The sequence below is a fragment of the Tamandua tetradactyla genome, chromosome 1 (genome assembly GCF_023851605.1).
Source record: "Tamandua tetradactyla isolate mTamTet1 chromosome 1, mTamTet1.pri, whole genome shotgun sequence".
NCBI classification, from domain to species: Eukaryota; Metazoa; Chordata; class Mammalia; order Pilosa; family Myrmecophagidae; genus Tamandua; species Tamandua tetradactyla.
In genome coordinates, this window is record NC_135327.1 from 161168965 (window position 1) to 161194687 (window position 25723).

General features: G+C 35.8%; 1 protein-coding gene across 1 annotated transcript in view; it reads left to right on the plus strand.

Moving 5' to 3' along the window:
• The window catches only part of KCND2 (potassium voltage-gated channel subfamily D member 2), a 498561-nt gene that overhangs the window by 459480 nt on the left and 13358 nt on the right, over nt 1-25723 (plus strand). The window contains exon 2 of the mRNA XM_077163735.1: nt 15566-15728. Coding sequence (XP_077019850.1) covers nt 15566-15728 — 163 coding nt within the window. The remainder of the gene's footprint in view (nt 1-15565; nt 15729-25723) is intronic.

Genomic DNA, 25723 nt, shown 5'->3' on the forward strand with positions numbered 1-25723 from the left:
TAAGAACTGGTAAGGTCTGGATTGTGGTGATGTACCATTATTCTTTTGGTTTGGTTTATTTTTCCTGGAATAGCAGAAGCAAATTCAGGCACAGCAAATAGAAACAATCCCAATAATAATAATGGCTTGATGACAAGCAGTTTCCTCTTTGCAATAGCTTATTCCTAGAGCATTAATGACTGATAAAATGGCTTTTGTTCATATCTGGAGGACAATGTACCTTTAATAGTACTCTCTGGAGCACATTGATTATCATTTAGCCTCTAATGGCAATAGAGATACAATTTATACAAATAGATCAAACATCTTATATGCAATTCTGAGACCTACAGAATTATGCTGACTTCAATCTCCTTAAACCAGCTCACTTGTCTTTATTTGCTTCCTGAAAAGATTATTTCCTTCCTAAAGGCTTCCATTGAGAATGGCACTAATATATTCAATTACTGAGAATTTTAATTTACCAGCTATTTAAGTTGATTAGATAAAGCTTTCTTTAGATGATAGAGTTTTGAAAAAGAACACTAATTATTATTCTTATCTGAATGTATAAGTTCAAACATTTGCTGTCTATAGAAAGCAATGCAATCAATATATAAAAAGTGTTCAGCAATAATTATAAATTTGTTTGTAGTACAACACAAGAAGAGCCAACATTGTGCCTCAGATATTTATCCATAAAAACAACTGATCATATTGACGTAGCTTATCAGTTGTTATATCTGATCTTTGAACTATTATTCCCAACAAGTTTATGTTAATTTGTAGTAGGAAAAAATTAGCAAGATTAAGATATATTTTGTCTGTTCTTTCTATTTGCTCACATTTCAAATTTATGGCATTTTCCGTCCCCTGAGGTGACCATAGCATGATGAAATAGGACATAAAAGTGTAAAACCTCATTACAGTAACCATTTCTGACCTTTGGAAGTTGAGACATCCTTTGTTTCTTGTTTTGATTCATTTTTAATTAGAGAACAGAATATCATATGTATATACTTTTCAAGTGAATTAAATAAAAATTAAACCATAAAAAACCATCAGAAATGTTAAGTAGCTCTCGAGGTAGTTAAGAGCATATTGGGATCTCAGAAATTGATACTTGGGAATAAAAAAATTTACAGCTTACACGCGGTACAGACGAAATATATGGCTCACTCATTTCTCTGGTTTTCCCTTGGCATCCACTTTCCTGTGTGTGTGAGAGAGCCCAGCCTATCCTGATGAGAGCTGCTGATGAAAGAGGCTTTGGGCTGGTAGAGGAAGTTCCTGCGGAGGACTCCTACTCTGCTTGCAAAACACGGCAGGGATGTTGCAGGGTAGGATTTCCGATGTCCCCCATGTTTTCTTTTTCATTTCTCTTCTTTAGTTTAGCATTAATTTTGAAAAATGGTAACCATATAAAATAAGAAATTGTTTGGGAATGGTTCCACCCCACTAAAACTAAATAGACTTCAACTATCCAATTTGTAAGAGACTAGAAAATATTGCACCACTCAGCTCTTTGCCTTTGGTTAATAATCTTTAACTACTGGCTGCTCTTCTTAACTGTATCCATTACTCCTTGAGAGTGAGATTTTCCTGCCATCTTGTGAAGGATGGATGTTCTACATACAAAGACGTGGAGACAGCTCTAAAACAACTTCAGTAAGTTTATTCAGTAAGGTTATTCTAGGTAAGGAACCTAGGATTACTGAGACCTTAAAGTTATTGCAAGCTTGTTTGTGTGTGTGTGTGTGTGTGTGCAACAAAATTGAGAGGTGGTTCAAAGAGCATGTCACATATATTATGAACAAGATCTTAGAGTTTAAAACTAGCACATATCACCATGGTCCAACATTTTCACTCATTAATGGCCATGTCCTTCAGTAGATTTACAGTGAGTCCTCATAAGAAGCCAGAATATTTTCTGGCTTGATACTGTTACTTTCCATGTGGCTTTTCTACCCTCTCTCTCTTTCCTGAAAACTACTTGCAGCCTCATTCAACTTTTTCCACTTGTCACAAATTAGAGAGCTAGAATTGAATCTACCTGATCAGTTGAGCTAAGAAAACAATCACTTCATTTTTTAAAAGTGAAATTTATTTGCACTCAGACAAATAATTAGTTAACAGAAATTTCTTACTTTTCCACTGACTTAGTAAACTAGTAAAATTCCACTCAAAGTTATCATATTTCTAGACCAGTAAAAGCTCATAATTACTGAGGGCCACTCTTCCTTCAAATTTTCCATAATCCCTTAGGATATTTTAAGAAGGAGCTTAGCAAAGAATAAACAAAACAAATATTTTTTTTCACATTTCATTCCTTCATATAAAATAATTAGCATCCTACCATTTGTAAACAATAAAAACAGGGCTAAAGTCAGGAAGTTGCATAAAAAACCTTGTTCTTTTCTAACTTCATTGTAATAGAGTTTAATTTAAGAAAAAAGAAATTGGCCACATTCCCTACACATAAATTTGTTTACTAGGTTCCATGCCTTCTTCTCAGCACAGAAGGAGGTTTCATAAATGCATATTGATGTGTCCACTGTAGGCTAATGCAGAAGGGTGAATTAATACTTCACTGTGTAACAGTCAAGTCCTATTTAGTGATTTGCCTGTGTAGATCAATACAGAGTCTCTAAGGCATAATGGCTGGCTCCATTCATTCTTGCTAAACAAACACCCTTTTAAAAGTCAGTTCACGAGGAAAAAAAAAAGCTTTTTCTAGGCACAACCAACTCTGGGTAAAACTTTTAAGTACTCCAAGTCTGGATTTCAATGTCCAGCCTTCATCTATGAGTGCTTTTTTCTTCTCTGGATGTGATTTCTCTCCAACCGCTCTCCCCATTTAAATCTGCCTTCAAGAAGCAATTTGATAGATAAATTCAATCCCAAAGAGATGCATGAGTTCAAAGGCTTAATGAATTACCACTCTCAGGAATAATTGCATTTTAGCAAAGTCAAGAATTATTAGGCACAATTAACGATCTCTCATTATGAAATGTATTGCCTGGCTAACTCCTTTTTATTCTGCTAGATTCAGTTCAAACCTTGCCTCCTCTTGGAAGCCTTTTCCAAGTACTCCCAATTTACAAGGAATTCCAAGATCATATCTATTAGAGTAGTTGTTACACTTAAGTTATTTTTAACATCAGCTTCTCCCTTTTCAAAGTCACTAAAAGCCAGGACTGCAGCTATTGAACTCTGTCTTTCCACACTTAGCAGAGTTTGGGATGTACAATTTTGTCCCCATCTTCTACTCTTTCCCTCACCCCCATATTACATAAATGGCAGACACCCACCAGGACAATCAGCTCATGCTCCCTTTCATTGACTATAAGCATTTATAGGAGGCATCTAGTTACTGCAGAGAGAAAGTGATCGAAAGGGTCAGATGAGCTGGGATTCAGAGGTGACACCTCTATCTCCCCAGAACGTGCATGTCCTAAAGTCAAGAAAGCATGAAATGTTTGAAGAAATATGTTGAACAGTGCTGAAGCAACATATTGCTGAATGATTACAAGTGCTGCTAATGGAACATACCCTTAACCTTTCCATCTTGAACTGATTACTCAAAGAATAGCCCCTCTAAAGCAGGAGCTGGAAAACTATGGCCAGCAAACTAACTCCAACCCTCAACCTATGGTGTACTGCTATGCAGAGTTTTCACATATTTAAATGGTTCAGGAAAAACAAAGAAGAAGAAGATTTCATGATATGTGAAATTCAAATTTCAATGTCCACAAATAAATTTTTATTGGGTTTCAGTCAGCCTCATTTGTTTTTGGATTTTCTGGCTGCTTTTGAGCTCTGTAAGGTGTTGAGTCATTGAGACAGAAACAGTATGACCTGCGAAGCCTAAATTAGTAAACATCTCACCCTTTTTTAGAAAAATTGCTCTGGATGATGAATATATTAGGAACAGCATATGCAACCCAGTGACTTTGTTTGCAATTCTTATAAAAAATAATTCAGAAATAATTGAGAAGGAGAAAGGGAGATTCACTTCAGCTTTAAGAGAATGCCACTGGGGCATTCCTGCTTAGGATGAATATCAGGAAGTGTAATGACACAATTAATACTTGTTTCTAGAAATTCTAGAAGTTCCACTAAATTGAGTTATTCAAACTATCACCTAAAGCATCTTCCAAACAGTAGGAGTTTGAGTTATCGAGAGTTCCACTATTTGTTTATGCTCTAACTTCCTTCCTTAACTGTGAAAACCTTTGAAAAAAGTGAGCCAAGTATTCAATTTATTATCACTATCAAAGTGCCCAACTCACTATAGGAACAAGATATATTTTTGAGGAAGGAGGGGAGGGAGAAGGGATGGAAGAAATATATATTTAAGAGAAATATTTGCTTTTTGCTTTTATCGTTTGCTTTAACTTATTTTTTTCTCTTTTTTTATATGTGGAAGTTCATTAATTTCAGTCTTTTATCTCAGCAGGCAACTTTATTTGTATTTTTGAAGGCACTAGCAAATATTTCAAGTTGTATATCCGTGTTGTTTCAAGCTGAAGCTTCCTTTACGCACTGTGAAAAGCAACCACCAGCAGATCACATGGTTCCTGCTATCAGAGATGAAGGCACAGAAAGGCTTTACCCTCCTACTGTAAATAAACCATTAACTACACCCTCATCAGTGGTAGGAACATCAAGTTATCAAACACATTTTAAGAGAGTATTTAGCTATTCATGTTAATGACATCTATAATGGAAATGCTATAGTCTTAAATTTAAAATGCACCTTGTATATTTTCATTTTATTGCCAAAATCTTCATCCACAGTCTTGTATTTCCTTTAAACATAAGAGTTTTTCCTTATTTAAATATATAACTAAATAGCCAAGCTCTGGCATATTAAGCTACTGACTTTCTATTTTTATTACTGTGATAAAAAAAAAAAACCAACAACTACAAAAGCCAAAACTCCTGCAACAAAAAGGCTTATGAGCAACTGGATTAATTGTGAGATCATGTCCACTTTCAAAGTCAATTTGGTTTTATATCCATTCATCTGTCCTTAAAATATGATTTTAGTTTATTTCTAGGTGGCATTTTCAATGATCTGCTAAAGATACAACTCTGAAATTATTTATTCTAATTAAGTGCATCCTGTTAGCCCCAGGAACCATCTTTTATTACATATTGTGCCCAATCTCATACGACTAGGAAGTTTTACAAGCATCATATTAATTTAACATCTTGATAATGTTGCTTCATGTTTGGCATTTTTTCTTCACTCTGTCAAGCTGATATCTTGGGGTTTTTTGCTCATTCTCAATTTACATTGGATTGAAATTCACATCTTTGAAAAACCTCAAGCTTGTCCTACAAGAAAGTCCAACTCTCCCTTAGTCCTTAAGGTAGAAAGGATGATTTGCTTGTGATATTTCAAATAATTTCTAGTGGCAACTTCTTTTCATATAATTTGTTTCCTCTTTCCTGAAAGTGAAACCTGGGCAAACTTAGTTTTTTGACAGAAGGTTCTTTTTAGTTGGTTTATTTTTTAAAGAAGTGGAATTTTTGCTTCATTTTTTTTTTTTGCTGTTTTGGTTTGTTAACTAGATATAATCAGAATACAAGCACAGGAGCATTTTCATATAGAAATCTAATTAAAACTATAAAAGTAGAGCAATGAATTTATTGAAGACTCCATTTACATTTTTTCTGGATATACTGCAATTCACATAGTTGATAGAAAAAATAACTATTCTATCAATGCTTTAACCTCCTAAAAGAGGCAAAATAATCTATATAACTAAAATGAATATAATATCTTCATTTAGTTTCAGGAGAAAACTTTATCTTACATTGATCGGAATAAAATTGTTCTCCTAAATCATCTCTAAGGAAAAATACAGACACTTGGATTCACGTCAAATGCAGAGTTCGTTTAAGACTATGGAAACTTTCTAGGTTATACTGAAGATTAGAATTTTAGCAGAAATGCCTGGCTGTCTTGGGGAGGTTAAATCACAGCTTCTTTAATCTCTTTATTGTTGTATTTAAATAGCTGTGACTCTTTACAGGAAACCTAATCATGTGGGATTATTTATGTATGAAGAATTTGGGGATTTTTAGCAGGAAGGAATCCCTAAAATCGGTAACTAGGTAGAGTGACGCACAGATGAGGAAGGAACAAGGCAGGCATGAAACCTGGCTGCGTAACCAGTGCCAAACTGCGGCCTGGTGCCGAATTCCAAGCTAAGCCCACAGCACCTGAGGCGCACAGGCCTGACCTGGAGCCATCATTTGAGTGAGAGGCTGCAGGTCCCTCATGGAATTGCTATTAGAGTACATCAGGGATTAGGATTAGGAATAGTATGGATATGGCTAGATCTGCCAAGAGGAATATAACCTGCCTTTGCAGCAGGATCATCTTAGCCAGACACTGCTCTGCCAAGACAGAGCCTAATTTTCTGCCCCAACAGAGTCAAGTCTATTTCTCTGTTGCAGTTAGAATTGCATGGAGTCTTTTCTGTATTACTTAAGAAGTAGACCATAGGTGGCAAAATATTCAGGACTTACTGGGCAGAGTTGGATGCCAAAAAGAGATGTGCTAGGTTATTACTGGATAATCCATAAGTCATTTTAAAAGTACAAAGACAAAAAAATAAAAATAAGGCATCTAAGGGTGTTTTAAAAGTGTCATTGAGACCTCTACTAGCTCATGGGCTTTACACTGTGTGAATTTAGGTGAGAAAAAAATAAGAACTTCACTATAAATATCTCTACTTCTTGCTTTTAAGGTGCCTGACAGTCTGTTATATGGCTGGCACTGCAGACATAACCCTGGAGACCAGCTCCTCCTACTTCTCATGGCAAAAGTACATATATGTCTTTGAACAGATCGCAAGTAATGAATAATTTCCATTCGTGTCAGTAAATGAGAGAGGTGGCTGTTATAAGAAAACCACTTTATGAACAGAAGTGTCAAATGGCATAGGGATTTGTCTCCTTGGGTGACAGCCTGCTGAGCAGCAGCAATGGCTTGGAACCATGCACGATGGGGAGCTCCATGGAACAAAGCTTCTTTTCAAAGGACAGGAAGAGATGGAAGCAACAGCAGCAGGTAACTGAAGAAAGCCCCAGTATGATGCCAGCTCTGACAGTATTGAAGATAAAACCCCTTGGGAGGCAAAACCTAAATATGCCTCCTGAGGAAGCCAGTGCCATCAGTCCAAAGCCCAAATCACCAGACTGGGACCTGGATTTACTTGATGGACTAATTTTCTATGGATGAAAGAGAAGCATACTGTTTATTCCAAGTCCTTCGGAGTTACCAGAGAGGACCTTATTATGAAAAATGGGTGCCTAGCAATGGGATTTTTTTTTTTTTTTTTAGTATAGCAGGCACCAGGAATCGAACCCGGGTCCTCTGTAGCAATGGGATTTTTAGAGGTGAGAGTGTTCAAGGATTAGCACCACTGAAAATAGAGGGGCACAGAGGACACAGCCATTTCCCAAGATAATTTGTGGGAGCCATAAAACAAGGAGTCAGTATTTAAATTGTTGGACATTTGAAAATTGCAAATTCAGTAACATTTGGAGAAATTTGTATTTCAAAATTCTGGCCAGATAGAGGTGTGTTGACCATGCAACAGTAGAAAACAGATAAGAATTGGAAAAGCATCAGGTCTCTCCCCTTCTCTCTTTTCATTTAGAATCATTTGGTTAACAATGAATCCTCTGGGTAGAAAAACAAAGATTCCTTGACAAGGTAGAAGCAGATTATTCTGGGCATTTCATCAAATTTTCCAGAGAGAAATTAATCTTTCCTGAAGAAGCAAAGTAGAGATGAGCAGAAATGAGATGAGATGGTGCTGAGTCTGGGGAAGCAGTAGGAAGTCCATCTAAGAGAAATAGACCAGCAGATGTGTATCTCTCTTTCCTTCATCCCATATTTATTGTTTACTGTCACAGCTCTCCCTGGAGGATTTATTTAAGCAATAAACATTTATAGAGCCCCCAACTGTGCACTTGGTACTAGACAGGTCTCTGCTAGTCTTGGGTCTCTAATATTGACTGTGGTCCCTGACCTCATGGACTTCACAGTGTAGTGGGAAAAAATAGACCTGTAAGAACCAATCGTACTCTATTAGTTGCAAGGGGCATGGAAGGATAAAAGAAGGAGAACATTATTCTCATCAGATAGAGATTAAATAAGAAATTCTTCAAAAAGAAACAAACTGATGCTTGAGCTGAATAAATGAAAATTAGAGGTTCACCCAAAGGATTTATGTGGTGGTGGTGGAGAGGCTGATATTCTAGACAGAAGTGTATACACAAAGGCATAGAGGAACGCAAGGGCATAATGCATTCCAGTGATAGAAAGTTATTTGTTCCAATTAGAGAATAGGGTATGTGTGGGTGAGCGATGCAGTATAAGATGGTCAAGTCATGAAGAGATGTGTATATCATGCTAAGGAGCTAGGGCTTTTTTCTGCAGGTGATGGAGAGACAATGAAGGCTTTTATACAGGGGAATAACATGTTCGGACTCAAAGATCTGTGAGGGTGAAACGATAGTCCCAGGCAACAAAGACTAGGAACCCAAAGCAGGAGAGAGAGGGAAATATTTCCGGTGGTCCCACAGCTGGGAAAACTGTGCTTTATAAATGTTGCCTAACAATGATCAATTGCCCATATATTTCCATGACTTTCTAAAAATGAAGAATGAGTGTTACAAACATGGCCTCTGAAAAGCAAACTTTGAAAATAAGAAACCATTCTATAAAAGAGACTGTAACAGAAAGACTCTCTCTGTTGTATTCATTTAGGCAAAAGATCTTATTAGGATATTAGATCACAATCAGATGTTGCAATTATAACTTTTAAAGCATTCATTCTATCACATATAAAGCTAAACACATGAGAAATCAATAGTAGACAAAGATTTTTTTTAAGCATGCGCTAAAAGACAGTCAGTAAGCCTATTGAAATCTAATGTTGAGAGCTGATTGTATAAACGTGACTAGATGTGCTAGAAGCATCTTATTCCTTTCCTAGATTCCTCCCCTTTCTATACACAAACCCAATTCTCTAATTTCCTTTTAATTTTTACACCAAGGGATATGGGTAAAGGGCTTTGTGTTTAAATTACACTTAGATCTCACTAGATCTCATATTACAGGAAATTAGTTATTTTTCTTAGAGAAACCCAAAATGCTGTCAAAATTGTTTTGCATCTTTCTGGAAACACATTAAGCATAGACAATCTTCAAAATTGGAAAGAAATTTGTTCCTGTTCAACTATTTCCAGAGGAATAAGATGCCCAAAATATATCCTAAATATTGAATGTTTGTAGGCAAAGATAAGGAATCTATGCAGGCAATTTACTGGAAATACTTTCCCTCCATCTCAGTTTGTGAAAAGGAGAAAAGGTCCTGAATTGCTTTCTAAACTTTCATTTAGGTTGTTATGCCCCCTAGTGGCTACGTGATATTTCTGCAGTTGTAAAGTAACGTATTTAGAGCCCTTTGTGCAATGTGTTCAGACTATATACATTGACAATATATGACATTAATATTACCTTACATATGAAAATTGTTATTTAAAAATTATTTGATAATTTAATAAAATCTGTGAAAACTTTTCTTGAAAATGAATATGGAAACCTATACTATAATGGAGTTCCCTGAACCACCTTTCCTAAGAGTTCATGGACTCCTGCTAAGACCCTCTCATTTGGATTGGGGAAGCTTTTGCTTCCCCTGTCATTTAGTAGAAGCTAAGATTATCTACGCTGTGAAAAATAGAAAAAGTAAGACCCCTACACTTTAAAAAAAATTGTAGCTCATAATTTGGATTCAATTAAATGAGAGGTGAGAAACTTTAAATGAGTATGTATGTAAGAGAGGCCAAATGAATTCTCAAGTTATCCAACAAAGCTTGCATAGAATAGTGGTTGATCCTACTGGCAAAATAGAACATGGAGAAAAAATCAAGGCTTTTTTTAGGCAAATACTGATTTTAATGTGAAAGAGAAAACTTTTTTATTGCCAAAGAAATATAGGGTGCCTTTGGAAAGCAAGTTCTGTACCAAAAGCAGGGGTTATATAGCAACTTTCAAAAAAAAAAGTCCATTTGCTACTTACAAACATTGCAGCTACTATAAAAATTATCCATCAAATTGTGATCTTTCCAGATACTAAGCTGGTGTAAAGAAATCCATGGATAACATAGCTTCTAAGACCCTAAAAGGTAAAATTATTACTTGAGAAGTGACCCAGGTTGCACAGCAGAAGGGACTGTTTCTTGGACCTCTCTTACCAGTGCTCACATCTAAGAGAAAAATCTCAACACAAATTCAATAATTAAAATATGTGTGTGTCCCCCTTCACACACACGCCACACACACACCACACACACACACACACACACAATCAGCTAAGGAGTTTTACCAGGATCTTTTAGACATACACTTACTTAATCTAAATTTTTTAAGGATAACTAGTTTTCAAATGCCTGCACCCTTAAATACTGATTTATGCCCTATACTAAGATATCTTTTGTTTTATTGTTTTGTTTTGTTATTATTATAATCATTGAAACAAAGTACTTACTGAACCAGCACCCTTCTTATACACTGTACAGACTACTTCTGAAATTCTCTGCAGCTGCTCAGAATCCATTTACTCTATTCCTCATACCTAGCAATTTAAGACTTTTCACTGTGAAAAGGAAAAAGAAGAGAAAAAGAGATTGAGTTACAGTAAGCATCAAGGTTTATTTTTAAAACAACATTTCCTTCCTGTTCTATGGAGATCTCTTCTACTTTCATGATTGTTGATAAAATATTTATTTCTTTTGTTTGTTTTCTCTCTTCGTATCCATGGGAAATAGCTTTATAAATGGAAAATCATCCCTTAATTGGGGAGGTTTTCTTTATATAAGATTTATCTTTTATCAAATGAGCCTCCATTTATACTGCTCAAATTAAAAGAGAAGAAAAAGTAGAAACGGTTGAATAGGGCTGGGAAGGAAAACGGGATTTGTTCAAAGAATGTGTAAGAAAATTCAAGGAAGTTATTTCACCATTTGAAATCTATAGCCAGTCACAGTCCAGCCATATGATTTCTGAGAAATGCCAAGTAAGGAAAAATTAAGTGGATATTCATCAAATATGGTTTACGATATATTATATTTAAAATTATTCTTGCTTTCCAACCCATTCCAGTCTTACTTAATATTGAGAAGTACTTGACATATATTGAAGATTCACACATAAACACACACATTCACATATATATATTCATTTTAATTGTTTTTCTGAATTAATCAGATTTAACTGCTGTTTTGGCATTGATTAAACAAAGTGTACACCAGACGTCAGATTCAATTTTGCATGAACCTTTTGACTAATATTTGAAATTAAATTTTTCAAAATCCAAAAGTTGAATCTTTTCTGAGGAATTGGTCCTCTTCCCAATGTGAACTTTAACATATGGCTAAAGATGTAATTTTAAGCAAGTAATTTTGGGCAGTTGCGCCAATGTGGAATTAACACTTTTATGGGAATGGCTCCTCCGTATATACCTTTTTAACTGATGTGAGGAGGTGGGGGAGCAATAAAAGTAAGGCTTGGCAGAAGTCCAAAGTGAACAAGGAGCGTGAGAGAAATGGAGTGGCTGCACTAACACACAGTGAGTGTAAGGGAAAGAGGGAAATCTTAGGAGAAGCAGGAGAAAGTAAAAAAGAAATGTGGGGAAAAGCAAAGCTTCTTTTCACTTAAGCCTCTTATGCTCATTTCTCGTATGTAAAGCTTTTGATAGCCATTCTCTTATATTATGCTGTAATCTTTTTCTCGTACATTAAAAAAAATTCAATATTTATTTTATTTGGCTTTACAAGCTCTAGGTAGTCTTTCAAACAATCTCATTAAATATAGAAAACTATCTATATGAAAATAAACCCACATCCTCTGCAAGGTTGTAGTGTAACTCTTTTGGGGAAATGGATTTTTTGAAGACTGCAGACATAATATTAAATTCTGAAGAAAAGCAGAAGGAATGGAATACGTAATACTACTTGGCTTAGCAACAATTTAAGAATAAGGAGTCAGAAAAATTGAGGTATGTTTTTATATGAAATATAAAGGATAAAATACTAGCAAGTGAACAGAAACAAATCTGCTAGGATAGAAATAATAATTAAAAGATGGGAGTAGTATAAGCCATGCTTAAACTTTAAATGATAATTTAGCCACTGTGAGTGTCACTTCTCATTAAGAAGCTTTCATTCTGAGGCTTTCCTCCACTGAGTTCATTTCAAAGAGATGGGATTACTGAGGTATATAATGCCATTTTACTTCTTGCTATGAGTTTGAATATTAGGGGAGGATCCTTTGTTAGACAAAGAAAAGCAGCTGGTTTTAGCAGAGAGATGTGTTCCAGCCCCATGAGATTCTGTGTCTGATTCCAAGGTTGCAGGTAAAATTTCCATTTCCATTTCTTGAGGTCATCCTTAAGTGAGAAGAGACGCAAATATGGACAATGTAAGACCAGACACAAATCACACTGTGTATTTTTCCTTACCCTCCAACATACTCAAATCAGTGAAATGTGCTTCAGCAACCTGATTTTAAAAACCTACAGGGCAGTAAGGCGAACCAAAAGAGGAAGATACACATTCGCAAGGGGTGTGGAAGGAGATGGTTGGTGCTTTTCAGGCATCAGTCAAGGATTCAGGTTCATCAAGAGGTCACCTGGAGTATCTCAGCACCCCTGACTGGTCTTCCCCCGTGCACGGTCTTGCCGTCTCCTTCTGCCCTCTCCCCATTTGCTGTAACATGGGAACACTCTCTGTGGTCAAGAATAAAGCCTGGGTCTTACCCTCAGCAATGAGCACCTCTTTGCTTCTTCCTCTTCCCACCATAATCACTATAGTGTCATCCACAGTCACCTTGGGCCTTAGCTCTGTTTGCTCAATTGTGGAGGCATTTTTGGACTATAAAACTAAAACAGCGGAGGTGAGAAATTAGCCTAATTTTATTTTATGCAGATTAGCGTAGCTTTCTGACATTAAACTACCCATATGTATCTGTCACACAGGTGGAATAAAATCAAACCTTTCTTTTCTACAGCTATGTGTTTGTGTTCTGTGTGTGCGTGTTAAACTTCTCCAGTGCCTCCTGCATAATCAGTGTAAAGGAAAAGGAGACATTTATTAAATGTGGCTGTCAACTCAATGTGAGTTCTGCAGATATAGAAACTGGTCCATGTGCATCCAGCATCGTACAAGGAGTTGATCTTCCAAACCCACTGTCCTCGAGTCTTTTTCACTCTCTTCTAAGATCGTTAAGCTTTGACTGTTTCCTCATTAACAAAATCTTCAGACTATGATTTAGCTTCCCAGATGGCTGGACTACAGGAAGAGGCCCTGTTTCCTGTGGAAGGCATTCAGGTTCTTGGGACATTATTATTGTTTTGTTTTGTTTTTTTAATTTTAAATTAATACTGTCATTCTGATGTTAAAATACTGTAGGGCTTGTAATTGCAGTGAGTTAGCTAAAGTGCTGATCACCCACAAACACAACCAATAATGAGTAACTGGGCCCTTAAACCAGAGGACCAGAGCCTGGAATGGAGTCCCCAAACATGCGCTAGTCAGTGTATCTGCCTCCCGTCACTCTCACCACCTTTCCCTTTGCCAATTCATCTGCAACTTCCATCTCCATATCAAGATGTGTATATTTTCTCATGAACACAATGCTAAAGTTATCATTTCCTAGGCCACCCCTTAAGACATATTATAGCCCCAGGTGCCTCTAAATTCTCCTTGAATCGCAGCTCCAATACCTAAGCTCCTCAGAGGAGTGGTTGGAGCTATACAGACCCACTAGGTAGTTTCTGCAATAATATTATCAAAAGCCCTCTTTCTCCCTCAACCCCCACCAGAAATAAAGTCTCAGAAGAACTCTACATCAGTAAAGAAGAGAAAATGTGTTTATTCATAAGTACAGTCTTATGTGTTAAGACCATACTTTGTGCTAGTGAGACATAAAATAAACCACATCCTACTCCATCTGTATTCTAACATTGGCAGGGCATGTTGTAAGTCAAAAAATAAACAAGAACTTTTATGTGTTAATAAGTACCATGAATGTGTTCAAAGGGAACAATGTTCTAGAGAATGTAGGGGGAAATAAGACCACTGTGGTTAAAGTGGCTAGAAAATGGACTCTGGGAAGGAGACAATACAACCCATAGAGGGATGAGAGGGGGAAGTGTACTTAGCAGTGGATGGCCACTGAAGCCAGAGGATCAAGAGTTTGCAGAGAGTTCTGTGAAATACAGGTAGGAACTAAATGGTGTAATCCCTTCTAGGCAAAAGTCAGGTGGTTCGGTTCATTTTCTTTTCAAGTCCATGAAAGGATTTAGGCGAAGTACTGACAACCTGATCTCTATTTTTAAAACAATTACTCTGGTTGCTATTTGGCATGAATGGTACAGTAGTAAATGTGAAAAAGAGAGTTCAGATAAAAAGTTATATGTATGGATCTGGCAAGAGAAGTTGTTGAGTTGAATTACTGTGGTAGAATGAAGATAGAGGAAAGAGACCCATGTGGGATATAATTTGGTCTGAAGTAACAAGACTGGCCAATAGCTAGGATGTGAAGACTAGAGATTGGGGCAAAACTTTGACTTTTGGTATGAGCAACTGGGTGGTTGGTAGGTTCATTTAATTGGAAGTAGTACAATATGCGATAAAAGAGTTTGGTGGAGCATAGAGGAGGCTGTGGTCCATTTGGCTAGTTTGCATTTAAATTGGATCTTAAATTAGCAAATCTGCAAAATTTGGATCATTTTAAAGATATGGGATTGGATGAAATCACCTAAGGAGAGTTTAATATGGAAAAGATAAGAGGACTCAAAACTGAGCTCTAAATTACTCCAAAATTTAGAAATCAGATAAAGGAGAAGAAGACAGAAAAGATGGAGAAGAAGCAGCCAATGAATGAGATAGGAGGACCACTAAGGGAGTTTGCCAATACTGTACTGAAGTCAAAGGCAGAAAGCATTTCAAGGAGAAAGTGGTCAATCAGTCAAATGCGAATGAAAGATGAGTAAGGTATCATGTAGAAATGGTCATTGGAGTTCATAAGTGCAGGTAAATGGAACTTTGATAAGTTTATTTTATAAGTGATTTTATTTGTTGAAAGGAATGAGAACCACTTTCCCTACTTAAATTTCATAACCAATCCAGTGTTTAAAAGATTAAATGAGAATGTGTTATCTGGGCTATAAAACTCAGCGTGAAAATAATAACTATTAAACAAATATAAAGAGCTGTGCCAGATCATATAAAGCACATATTGAAGAGCTACATTATGCAATGTGTAGCAAAGAGATTTCTAAATATTAAAGTCAATTTTTGCAATGTTGAAAGGTAATTATTATATTCATATATTCTTAATTTATGGCTTATTAAAACTTGAAGTCATGTTTATTTTACTCATGAAGGTAAACAGCTACATCCCAAAATTATTTGACTTAAAGCAAAACAACTATTGGTTACAGGTAGAAATGTCTTTCTATGACTTAAAGCACTATTTTCCTCTGTGTCCCAGGTATGGTGACATGGTACCAAAAACCATAGCTGGGAAGATTTTTGGTTCCATCTGTTCACTGAGTGGGGTCTTGGTCATTGCCCTGCCTGTCCCAGTGATTGTGTCCAACTTCAGTCGGATCTACCACCAAAATCAGCGTGCAGACAAACGGAGGGCCCAAAAGGTATGTGCTCTACGTATTCCATTGCAACCCCGTCCTGACTATTCAATGTTTCTGATTTGGTTGATAGTTATATCTGTCAGAACAATGTGGGTCATACTACCACAAAAAGAATCTTATGTATCAGTGGCCTAAAACAACAAGGAATATTCCTCCATCATGCTACAGGTCCATTACTGTTCCATTTTCAAATCCCGCTTCTGCAATCATTCAAGCTGCAATCAAAAGATATTATGAAGCTTCCTCCTGAAAGAGACCCAAGTCACTTCAATCTCAGCTGTCTCAGCCAAAGCAGGTCTAATGGCCGTGTCTAACTTCAAAGCGGGCAATCCTACTATGTGGCCAGAGCAGAAAGTAAGAAGTGTTTGGTGAATAGCACTAATGAGGAGTAGTGAAATCAAAGGTAGATTCTTGGCAAGTTTTTATTAGAATCATATATCTAGATCTGACTTATTTTGCCTGTGCCCATCAGGGGTCAAGCTGTTTCCAACTGATGAGGGCTGTTGGAGACCATCAAAATGCGATTCAGATATTTTACGTGGTGACATAGAAAGTAGATGAAGTCAGATCATTTGTAGCTGAATTTTATTCCTGGCCCAGCAATTATTGTTTCTCTGAACTCTAGCCATTTAATTAATCCCTCTGAGAATAAGCACAGAGCACAAACATCTGCAAAATGGGGTAGAGAATACCTATCACACGATAAGATTAAGATTAATATTAAATGCCTATATATATGCCTATATGTATGTCTATATAAATTCCTCAAGAACAGTGCATGATTCATCATATTAACAATATTTAGCACTTACTCATGGCTTACTATGTCTCAGATATTGGTCTAATATTTTCAAAAAATAATTCATGTACCCTTCAGAACAACTCAAGGAATTATTTATCATTATTACTCCCATTTTATGAATGCTGAATCCTAGAAATTGAGAAATTATAAAGTCACATAGCCACCAAGTAGGAGACCTACAACTCGATCCACGCCAGTCTGGCTCGTAGGTTCACACACTTCACGTTATGAAAAGCCGCCTCTCAGAAATACATACTATTTGGGAGCATATTCTTTGTTGAAATAGTCACCTTCTGAGGCAGGGCACTTGTTGCTTAGAACTAACTTTGGGAATTTTTATTGTAGTTTCCTCGGGTTTGTGTGGCAGTATCCCCAGGAGGCTTCATAGTCGCTACAATAGATTGTTTTTTTAAGAAGTTATAAGTTCATAGAAAATCATATAGAAAATACAAAGTCCTCATTTACCTTCCACGAATGCAGATTTCCTTATTATTAACACTTTCCATTAATATAGTACCTTTGTTACCATTCATAAATTAATACGATTATAACTATACTATAAACTATAAATTCATAGATTATGTTAAGGTTCACTGTGTTATAGGTACTATGTTTTAATACTTTTTATTTTTATTCTAATAACATATACACACCCTAAAATGTCCCCTTTTAACAACATTTAAATGTATAACTTATTGGTGCTACCTGCATTCACGATGTTGTACTATCATCACCACCAGACATTTCCAGAGCTTTTCCACTCCCCCAAACAGAAGCTCTATCCCAATTAAGCATAGCATCTCATTCCCCACTCCCACCTCAGCCTTTGACAGCCTGTATTCCAGTTTTTGATTTTATAGAATTTGCTTATTTTAATCAATGCCTATCAATGAGATCATGCAAATTTTGTTCTATTCTGCCTGTCTTTGATTCACTCAACATGATGTCTTCAGGGTTTATCCCATGTTGTTGCATGCATCAGAACTCTATTCCTTTTTACATCTGAATAATACTCCGTTGTATGTATACGCCACATTTTGTTTATCCATTCATTAGTTGATGGACACTTCGGGTGCTTCCATCTTTTGACAATTGTGAATAATACCTTTATGAACACCGGTGTGCAGATATCTTTTCAAGTTCCTGTTTTCAATTCTTTTGAGCATATACCTAGAAGCAAAAGTCCTGAATTCCAGAATTACCATATGACAGCATATGGCAATTCTATACTTAACTACGTGAGGAACTGCCAAACTGTTTTCCACAGTGGCTGCACCATTATAAATTCCAATAAAAGATGAATAAATTTTACTGTTTCTCCACATCCTCTCGAAAGTTATTTTCCATTTTTGAATAACAGCCATTCTGGTGGGTATGAAATGGTATCTCATTGTTGTTTTGATTTGCATTCCCTAATGGCTGATGATGTTGAGCTTTTTTTGAATGTGCCTTTTGGCCAATTTTGTATCTTCTTTAGAGAAAAGTCTGCTCAAACCTTTTGCCTATATTTTAATTGGGTTGCTTGTCTTTTTTGTTGTTGAATTGTAGGATTTCTTTATATAGTCTGGCTACTAAACTTTTATTATATATATAATTTCCAAGTATTTTCTACCATTATGTAGGTTGTATTTTCATTTTCATAATGAAGTCCCCGTATACACAATAACTTTTAGTTTATATGAAGTCCTATTTATCTGTTTTGTCTTTTGTTGCTTGTGCTTTTGGTGAAAATTCTAAGAAATCATTGCCTAATAAAAGATATTGAAGATATTTCACTGTTTTCTTCTAAGAGTTTTATAGTTTGTTTCCTATACTTAGGACTCTGTTCCATTTTGAGTTGATTTTTGTTTATGGTTTGAACTAGAAGTCTACCTTTATTGTTTTGCGTATGGATAGCCAAGTTTCACCACAGCATTGTTGAAGAAACTATTATTTACCCATTGTATGCACTCAGTACACTTGACAAAAATCAAGTGTGGTGGTTTATTTCTGAACTATTAATTCAATTCCAATTAGACTATATTTCTGTTTTTGTACCAGTACCATGCTGTTTTGATTGCTTCTCTTTGTAATAAGCCTGAAAATTGGAAGAAGTGAGTCCTCTATTTTGTTCTTTTTCAAGATGGTTTTGGCTATGCAGGACCTGCTATCCTTCCATATAAATATGGTGATAGACTTTTCCATTTCCGCACAGGCTTTGAGAATTTTGTTTGAGATTGTATTCAATCTGTAAATCACTTTGGTTAAAATTAATATCTTAACATCTACCTTTACAAGCCATGAATATGAGTGAATTTCTATTTATTTAGGTCTTCTTTGATGTGTTTTAGCAATGTTTTCTAGTTTTTTGTATACAAGCCCTTTAAGTCCTTGGTTAAATTTGATTCTTCATAAATGGAATTTTTTCTTGAATTATTCTTCAGGTTGTTCATTAGTAGTGTATTGACACACTACTGATTTTTGCCTGTGGATCTTCTACAACACTTATTTGCTGAATTTATTACCTCTAGAAACTTTTATGTGGAATTTTCAGTATCTTCTATATATAAGATCATGTCATCTGCAAAGAAGGAAAATTCTGCTTCTCCCCTTCTGATTTGGGTGCATTTTATTTCTTTTTGGCCCAATTGCTCACATTAGAACTTCCATTATACTGTTGAATAACTGTGGTAACAGTAGGTATCCTTGTCTTGTAGCTGATCTTTGAAGAAGAGTTTATGTCTTTCACTTTTCAGTATGATGTTAGCTGTGGGTTTTTTATATATGCCCTTTATCATGTTGAGGAACCTTGCTTCTATTCCTAATTTTCTAAGTGATTTTATCAAGAAGGACTGCTGGATTTTGTCCAATGTATTTCTCTGAATCAATTGAGATGATCGTGTGTTTTTTTCTTCTTTTGATTAATGTGGTGTATTACATTGATTGACTTTCTTAGGTTGAACCACCCCTGCATACCTAGAATATACCCCACTTGATCATGGTTTATACTTCTTTTAATATCCTGTTGGATTTGGATGCTAGTATTGTGTTGAGCATTTTTTGAATATATATTGATAAGGTATATTAGGGCGTATTTTCCTTTCTTGTGGTATCTTTATCTGGCTTTGGTATGCATGTGTATGAACTCATAGGATGAATTAGGAAGAGTTCCCACCTCTTCTGTTACTCAGACCAGTTTGAGCAGGGTTGGTATTAATTTTTGGAACGTTTGATAAAGCTCACACAGTGAAGCAGTCTGGTACTGGGCTTCTCTTTATTGGGAGGTTTTTAATTACTCATTCAATATCTCTACTTGTTATTGGTCTTTTGAGATCCTCTATTTCTTCTTGAGTCAAGATAGAGAGTTAGTATATTTTTAAGGAATTTATATGTTTCATCTTGGCTTTATAATTTTTTGAAGCACTGTTGTACATAGTATTTTATATAATCCTTTTTATTTCTGTGGAATTGGTAAAAACACGCCCTGTTTAATTTCTGATTTTAGTTATTTGCATCCTCTCTCTTTTTTGTCTTTCTAATTCTAGGTAAAATTTGTTGATAGCATTCCTCTTAACAAAACCATTTTTTGGTTTCACTGTTTCTTTCTATTGCTTTTTTTATTCTCTATTTTGTTTACCCCCACCCTAATCTTTGTTATTTCTTTCCTTCAGCTTACTTTGGATTTAGTTTGTTTTCTTTTCATAGATCTTTCAGTTCTGAGGTTAGGTCTCTGATTTCAGATCTTTCTTCTTTTTAAAGTAAAAATTTAGAGCTAAAAACTTTCCTCTCAGCAGTAATTTTGCTGCAACCAAAAAGTTTTTGCACATTATATTTTCGTTTTCAGTTGCCTAAAGATATTCCCTAATTTCCTTGTGATTTCTCTTTGAACCATTAGTTGTCTAAGAATGAGTTGTTTAATTTCCACATATTTGTGTATTTTCAGGTTCTCCCTCTGGTATTGATTTCTAGTTTCATTCCATTATGATCAGAATGGGTACATTTTGTAATTTCAATATTTTTGAACTTATTGAGACCTGTTTTGAGACCTAACATGTGGTCTACACTCGGTAATGATCCATGTGAACTAGACAAGAATGAACTAGACAACTCTGCTGCTGTGGGTGAAATGTTCCATATATGTCTATTAGGTCTAGTTGGCTTATAGCATTGTTCAAGTCTTCTATTTTCTTATTCATCTTTTGTCTAGGTGTTTTATCCACTATTGAAAATGGTATGTTAAAGTTTCCTGTTTTTAATGTAGAAGCATCTATTTTTTCCCTTCAAATCTGTCAATATTTACTTCATACATATTGAGGCTCTGCCATTAGATACATAGATATTTATAATGGTTGTGTTTTCTTGTTGAATTGACCCCTTTATCAGTATATAATGATCTTATTTATCACGAGTAAAAGATTTTAACTTAACATCTACTTTATCTGATATTACAGGTACCCTGTTTTGGTTACTAATTGCATAGTACATATTTATTCCATCCTATCACTTTCAACCTAATTGTTTCTTTGTATTTAAGGTGAGTCTCTTGTAAACAGCATGTAGTAGATTATGCTTTTTTTTTTTTGCATTCTGCCAATCTCTACCTACTGACTACAGAGTGTAATCCATTTACATTTAAAGTAACTATTGATAATGCAGGACTTTCTTCTGCCATTTTGCTATTTGGTCTTTGCAAGTCTTATACATTTATTGCCACTCTGTTTATTTGGGTTCATCCATTGGGCTTCTTGAACGTGGATATTCATGACTTTTGTTAAATGTGGAAAATTTTCTGGTATTATTTATTTTTTACAGTCCTTTCTTTTTAAATTTTTATTCTAGTTACATATATGCATCCTCAAATTTCCCTCTTTAATCACATTTGTGTATGGAATTCAGTGCTGTTAATTACACATGCAATTAATGTGCTACCATCACCACTATTCATTTCCAGAACTTTACAACCATCCTAAATAGAAATTTTATACAAAGTAAGCTTTAATTCCCCTTTTTACATCCCCCAATCCAGCCCCCGGTAACCAGTATTCTAGATTCTAACTCCATGAGTTTGCTTACTCAAATTATTTCGTATCAGTGAAATCATACAATATTTGTCCTTTTCTGTCTGGCTTATTTCACTCAACAGAATGTCTTCAAGGTTCATCCATGCTGTTGCATGTATGAGAATTTCATCCCATTTAATGGCTAAATAATATTCCATTGTATGTATACACCACATTTTGTTTATCTGTTCATCAATTCATGGACACCTGGTTTGCTTCCATCTTTCGGCATTTGTGAAAAATGCTGCTGTGAATATTGTTTGCAAATATCTGTTTGAATTCCCGATTTCATTTCTTTGGGGTATATACCTACTAGTGGGATTGCTGGATCATATGGTAATTCTATGCTTAACTTTCTGAGAAATTACCAAATTGTCTTCCACAGCGACTGCACCATTTTACATTCCCACCAGCAATGAATGAGTTGTCCTGTTTCTCCACATCCTCTCTAGCACTCATAATCTTCTGTTTGGAGAAAGATTTATTCAAGTCTTTTGCCCATTTATTAATCAGACTGTTTGTCTTTATGTTGTTAAGTTGTAGGATTTCTTTAAGGATATTAAGCCCTTAATGATGTGGTTTCCAAGTATTTTTTTCCTGTTGAGTAGGTTGTTTTAGCACTTTCATGATAAAGTCTTTTGATCATCAAAAATGTTTAATTTTGATGAATTCTCACTTATCTGCTTTACCTTTTGTTGCTTGTGCTTTGTCTAAGAAATCATTGCCAATATAACATATTGAAGACTCTTTCCTACCTTGTCTTCTAGGAGTATTATAGTCCTGGTTCTTATATTTAGGTCTTTGATTCATTTTGAGTTGTATATGGTATGAGATGTACGAGATAGGGATCCTCTTTTATTCGTTTGCATATGGATATCCAGTTTCCACAGCATCATTTGGTGAAAAGAACATTCTTTGCCCATTGAGTAGACTTGAAGCCTTGTCAAAAAATCAATCTGCCCTAGGTGCAAGGATCTATTTCTGAACTCTCGATTTGATTCCTTTGGCCAATATATCTATTCTTGTGCCATTATCATGCCATTTTGGTGACTGTAGCTTTTTAATAAGTTCTAATATCAGAGGTATGAGTCCTCCAACATCATTCTTTTCAAAGTTTTTTTGCTGTCATTTTTTCCTTCAATATTCCTTCTGCCGCTTTCCCTTTCTTCTCCTTCTGCAACTCCCACAATGTGTAATTTGCATGCTTGATGGTGTCCCAGAGGTTTCTTTGGTTCTGTAAACTTTTTTTTTTTTTGCTTTCTGCTCCTCAACCTGAATCGTTTTGACTGTCTTGTCTGCAACATCACTGATTCTTTCTTTTTCTTACTCCAATCTGCTCTTGAAGCTTTCTAAGAAGTGTTTCTTTTCAGTTACTGTGGTCTTCCCCTCTAGTATTTCTGTTTGGTACCTTCTATAAAAAAAAATTCTATCTTTTGAGAATCTCACATCGTTCAGTCATTGTTTTCATGATACCTTTAATTCTTTCTCTGTTTTCCTTTATATCCTTGAGCATATTGAGCATCATTGTTTAAAATCTTTGTCTGATATTTCCAATGCCTGATCTTCATTGGTAGTTTCTGTATTTTTGTCTTGTTCTTTTGGATGGGCCAATCTTCCCTTTCTTTCTTTCTTTCCTATAATGTTTGCTGTGCACTGTAGATTTTAACGTTTAAAGTGTTACCTTCATCCCTAACCAATTAGTGATTTAATTGACAATAATTTCCTTGAGTTTCTAAAGCCAACAAAAACACCACAACACAAAGAACACATTTCAGTCTTTGCAAATTGGTTCTGCAATGGCTGGTATTGTCCTTCATAGTTTGGACTTCCTATCAAGAAGATCAGCGCAAGGTAAAATTTGAGTACAGAGTCCTTTCTGTCTTTCTTGAGCCTCCCTCTTGTCTTGGGCTTGTGTTTGCTTGTAGCCTTAGGAATTCATCCATTTACAGGAATTCCAATGCTCCTTCTACTCCCTATGAAATAGACTTCCCTCTGCCCAGGTTGCTCTATTGTATTTCTTAAAGCAGGTAAATCTCTACTCCTGGCCACTTTGACAGTTTAATTGCTTTAGCTGTCAGCAAGATGTTTTTGCCTGCAAGCCAAGTTATGGAAGGGTGAGACAGAGAAAAACTTCCTGGTTCATTCTTTCTGGCTGCCACCTGATAAACAGGCACTGATATACAGGCACCCCAGTAAGCACTTAGGGGTTACTCTGTTCAGGACCTTCAATGGGTGTACAGGCTGGCCCCATATCATATCAGGAGGGATTGGGGAAGGGCGAGCAAGGGCACCATAGATGTCTGCAATTTTTAAGGTTGCACGTTCTTTTTATCCAGCACTCAACTAATTAATGTAATACTTTGTTTCCAGAAGTTTTGAGGAATATTGTTGTGCTAGTTTTTGCCAGTTGTTCAAAAATTCTATGGGGAAATGGTACTCTGGAGCACCTTACACGACCGTCTTGTCCCATCAGAAACCTAGATTCTTAAATATATACATATATATATATATGTCCCAAAACTATTCATAGGCATGACTGAAATGGACAGTCAACTAGGTAATATGGTATAACTATAAACTATCATTGTAACCGAGAAGTTAAGATTTAATAGATGATTATGATTACTGAATCATTAAATAGATATTTCTTTTTACTTTCTAGTATAATAGAATAGCCAGAGAGAAATAATTGAAATTATGGAATTATAACCTGGCTGCCTTGATCTTCTATAGTGATTGTCTAACTATATAGCCTTTAACTTGTGATTGTAAAAACTTTGTGCCTGGCTCCCTTTGTACTTTCCAATCCTGTTTTTCAGCCTTAGAGTCTTATGATTACGAAAAACAGCCCCTAATATTTTTTAATGAAGGAACTTGAGTCAGCCCAGAACAACCCATCCCAATCCCTAAACTATCTTGCTGGATGAAGCTAGATCAAAAAAAAAAAAAAAATGGCCACGTGACATGTGCAGTGGCCTCAGCATTAACCTATAAGTGGCCTGTGCCTCATTATAATACTAAAAATCACTTTCCTCATCATATTAAGACCAGCACTTTCTTACATACATTCTGTTCTGTGACTAAGCATGTAATCAATCTGCGTGTGCTCAGTAATTAGATCCCCTCCAATTATATCATCTGGAACCATTGTGCTCATTATCCTAAAACCTGCCCACCTTTTGACACAATAAACTATTAGAGTTAATGCAGTTCAAGGAGATAGGTTTTTAGACCAATAGGCCTTCGGATCTCCAGCTGTGTGCTTAGCAACACACTGTTTCTGTCTTTGAAACCCCTGATGGCTCAGGAACTGGTCATTTGAGCACATTGACTGCTTTTACCAGTATCTTCAGGTGATATAATGGTGCAGTTCATAATTGGCTTTTTAGATAATTCCAGTACAGGATTTTTTTTTTTTTTTTTGTATGCTGTAAGGTGGGGGTCACATTACATTCTCTATCTATGTGACTATCCTGTTATTGCAGCACCATTTGTTTAATTTCTTTTTTGCGGGGAGTGCATGGGCCGGAAATGGAACCCAAGTCTTTTGCATGGCAGGTGAGAATTCTACCACTGAACTACCCTTGCACTTCCAGTATAGGATTTTACAGAAATTCCACCTTTGGATGAATGCCTAGTCCTTAATTATTGTAGAGAATAGCCACAGTAGTCTAGTAAAAGTGAATAAATAGAACTGATAATCCGATGCTCAAGGGGGTTAGAATTATGCACCCCCTGGGCAGTCATGGCCTTGTGCAGGGTCACATCTGGGCAAACAGAGCTGCAGGGGTTTCAGCCACAGCCAGCATGTGAGCCTGGGCCCTCATACACTGCAACTGCTCACAAGCTACAGTAGTTCTATTGGACACACATTTACATTGTTTAAAATAACAGAAATCCTATTTTAAAAAACCCCACTTAGTTCCCACCCCCCCATCTGTCTCTGTTCTATCATTTCTAAGCTACCTGTTTGAAAGCAATAAGTACAAATCTGATCTTTAAGTAATCTTATCCCCAAAATATCTGTATTTTCTTCAAACTCTATCATCTCCAACAAACAAATCATTACAGACAATCTTAGGATATTTTAAAAGGCTTTTTCCCTAAATAAATTTAGAATGCAAAACTAAATAAATGAGACATTGTAAAAGTACACG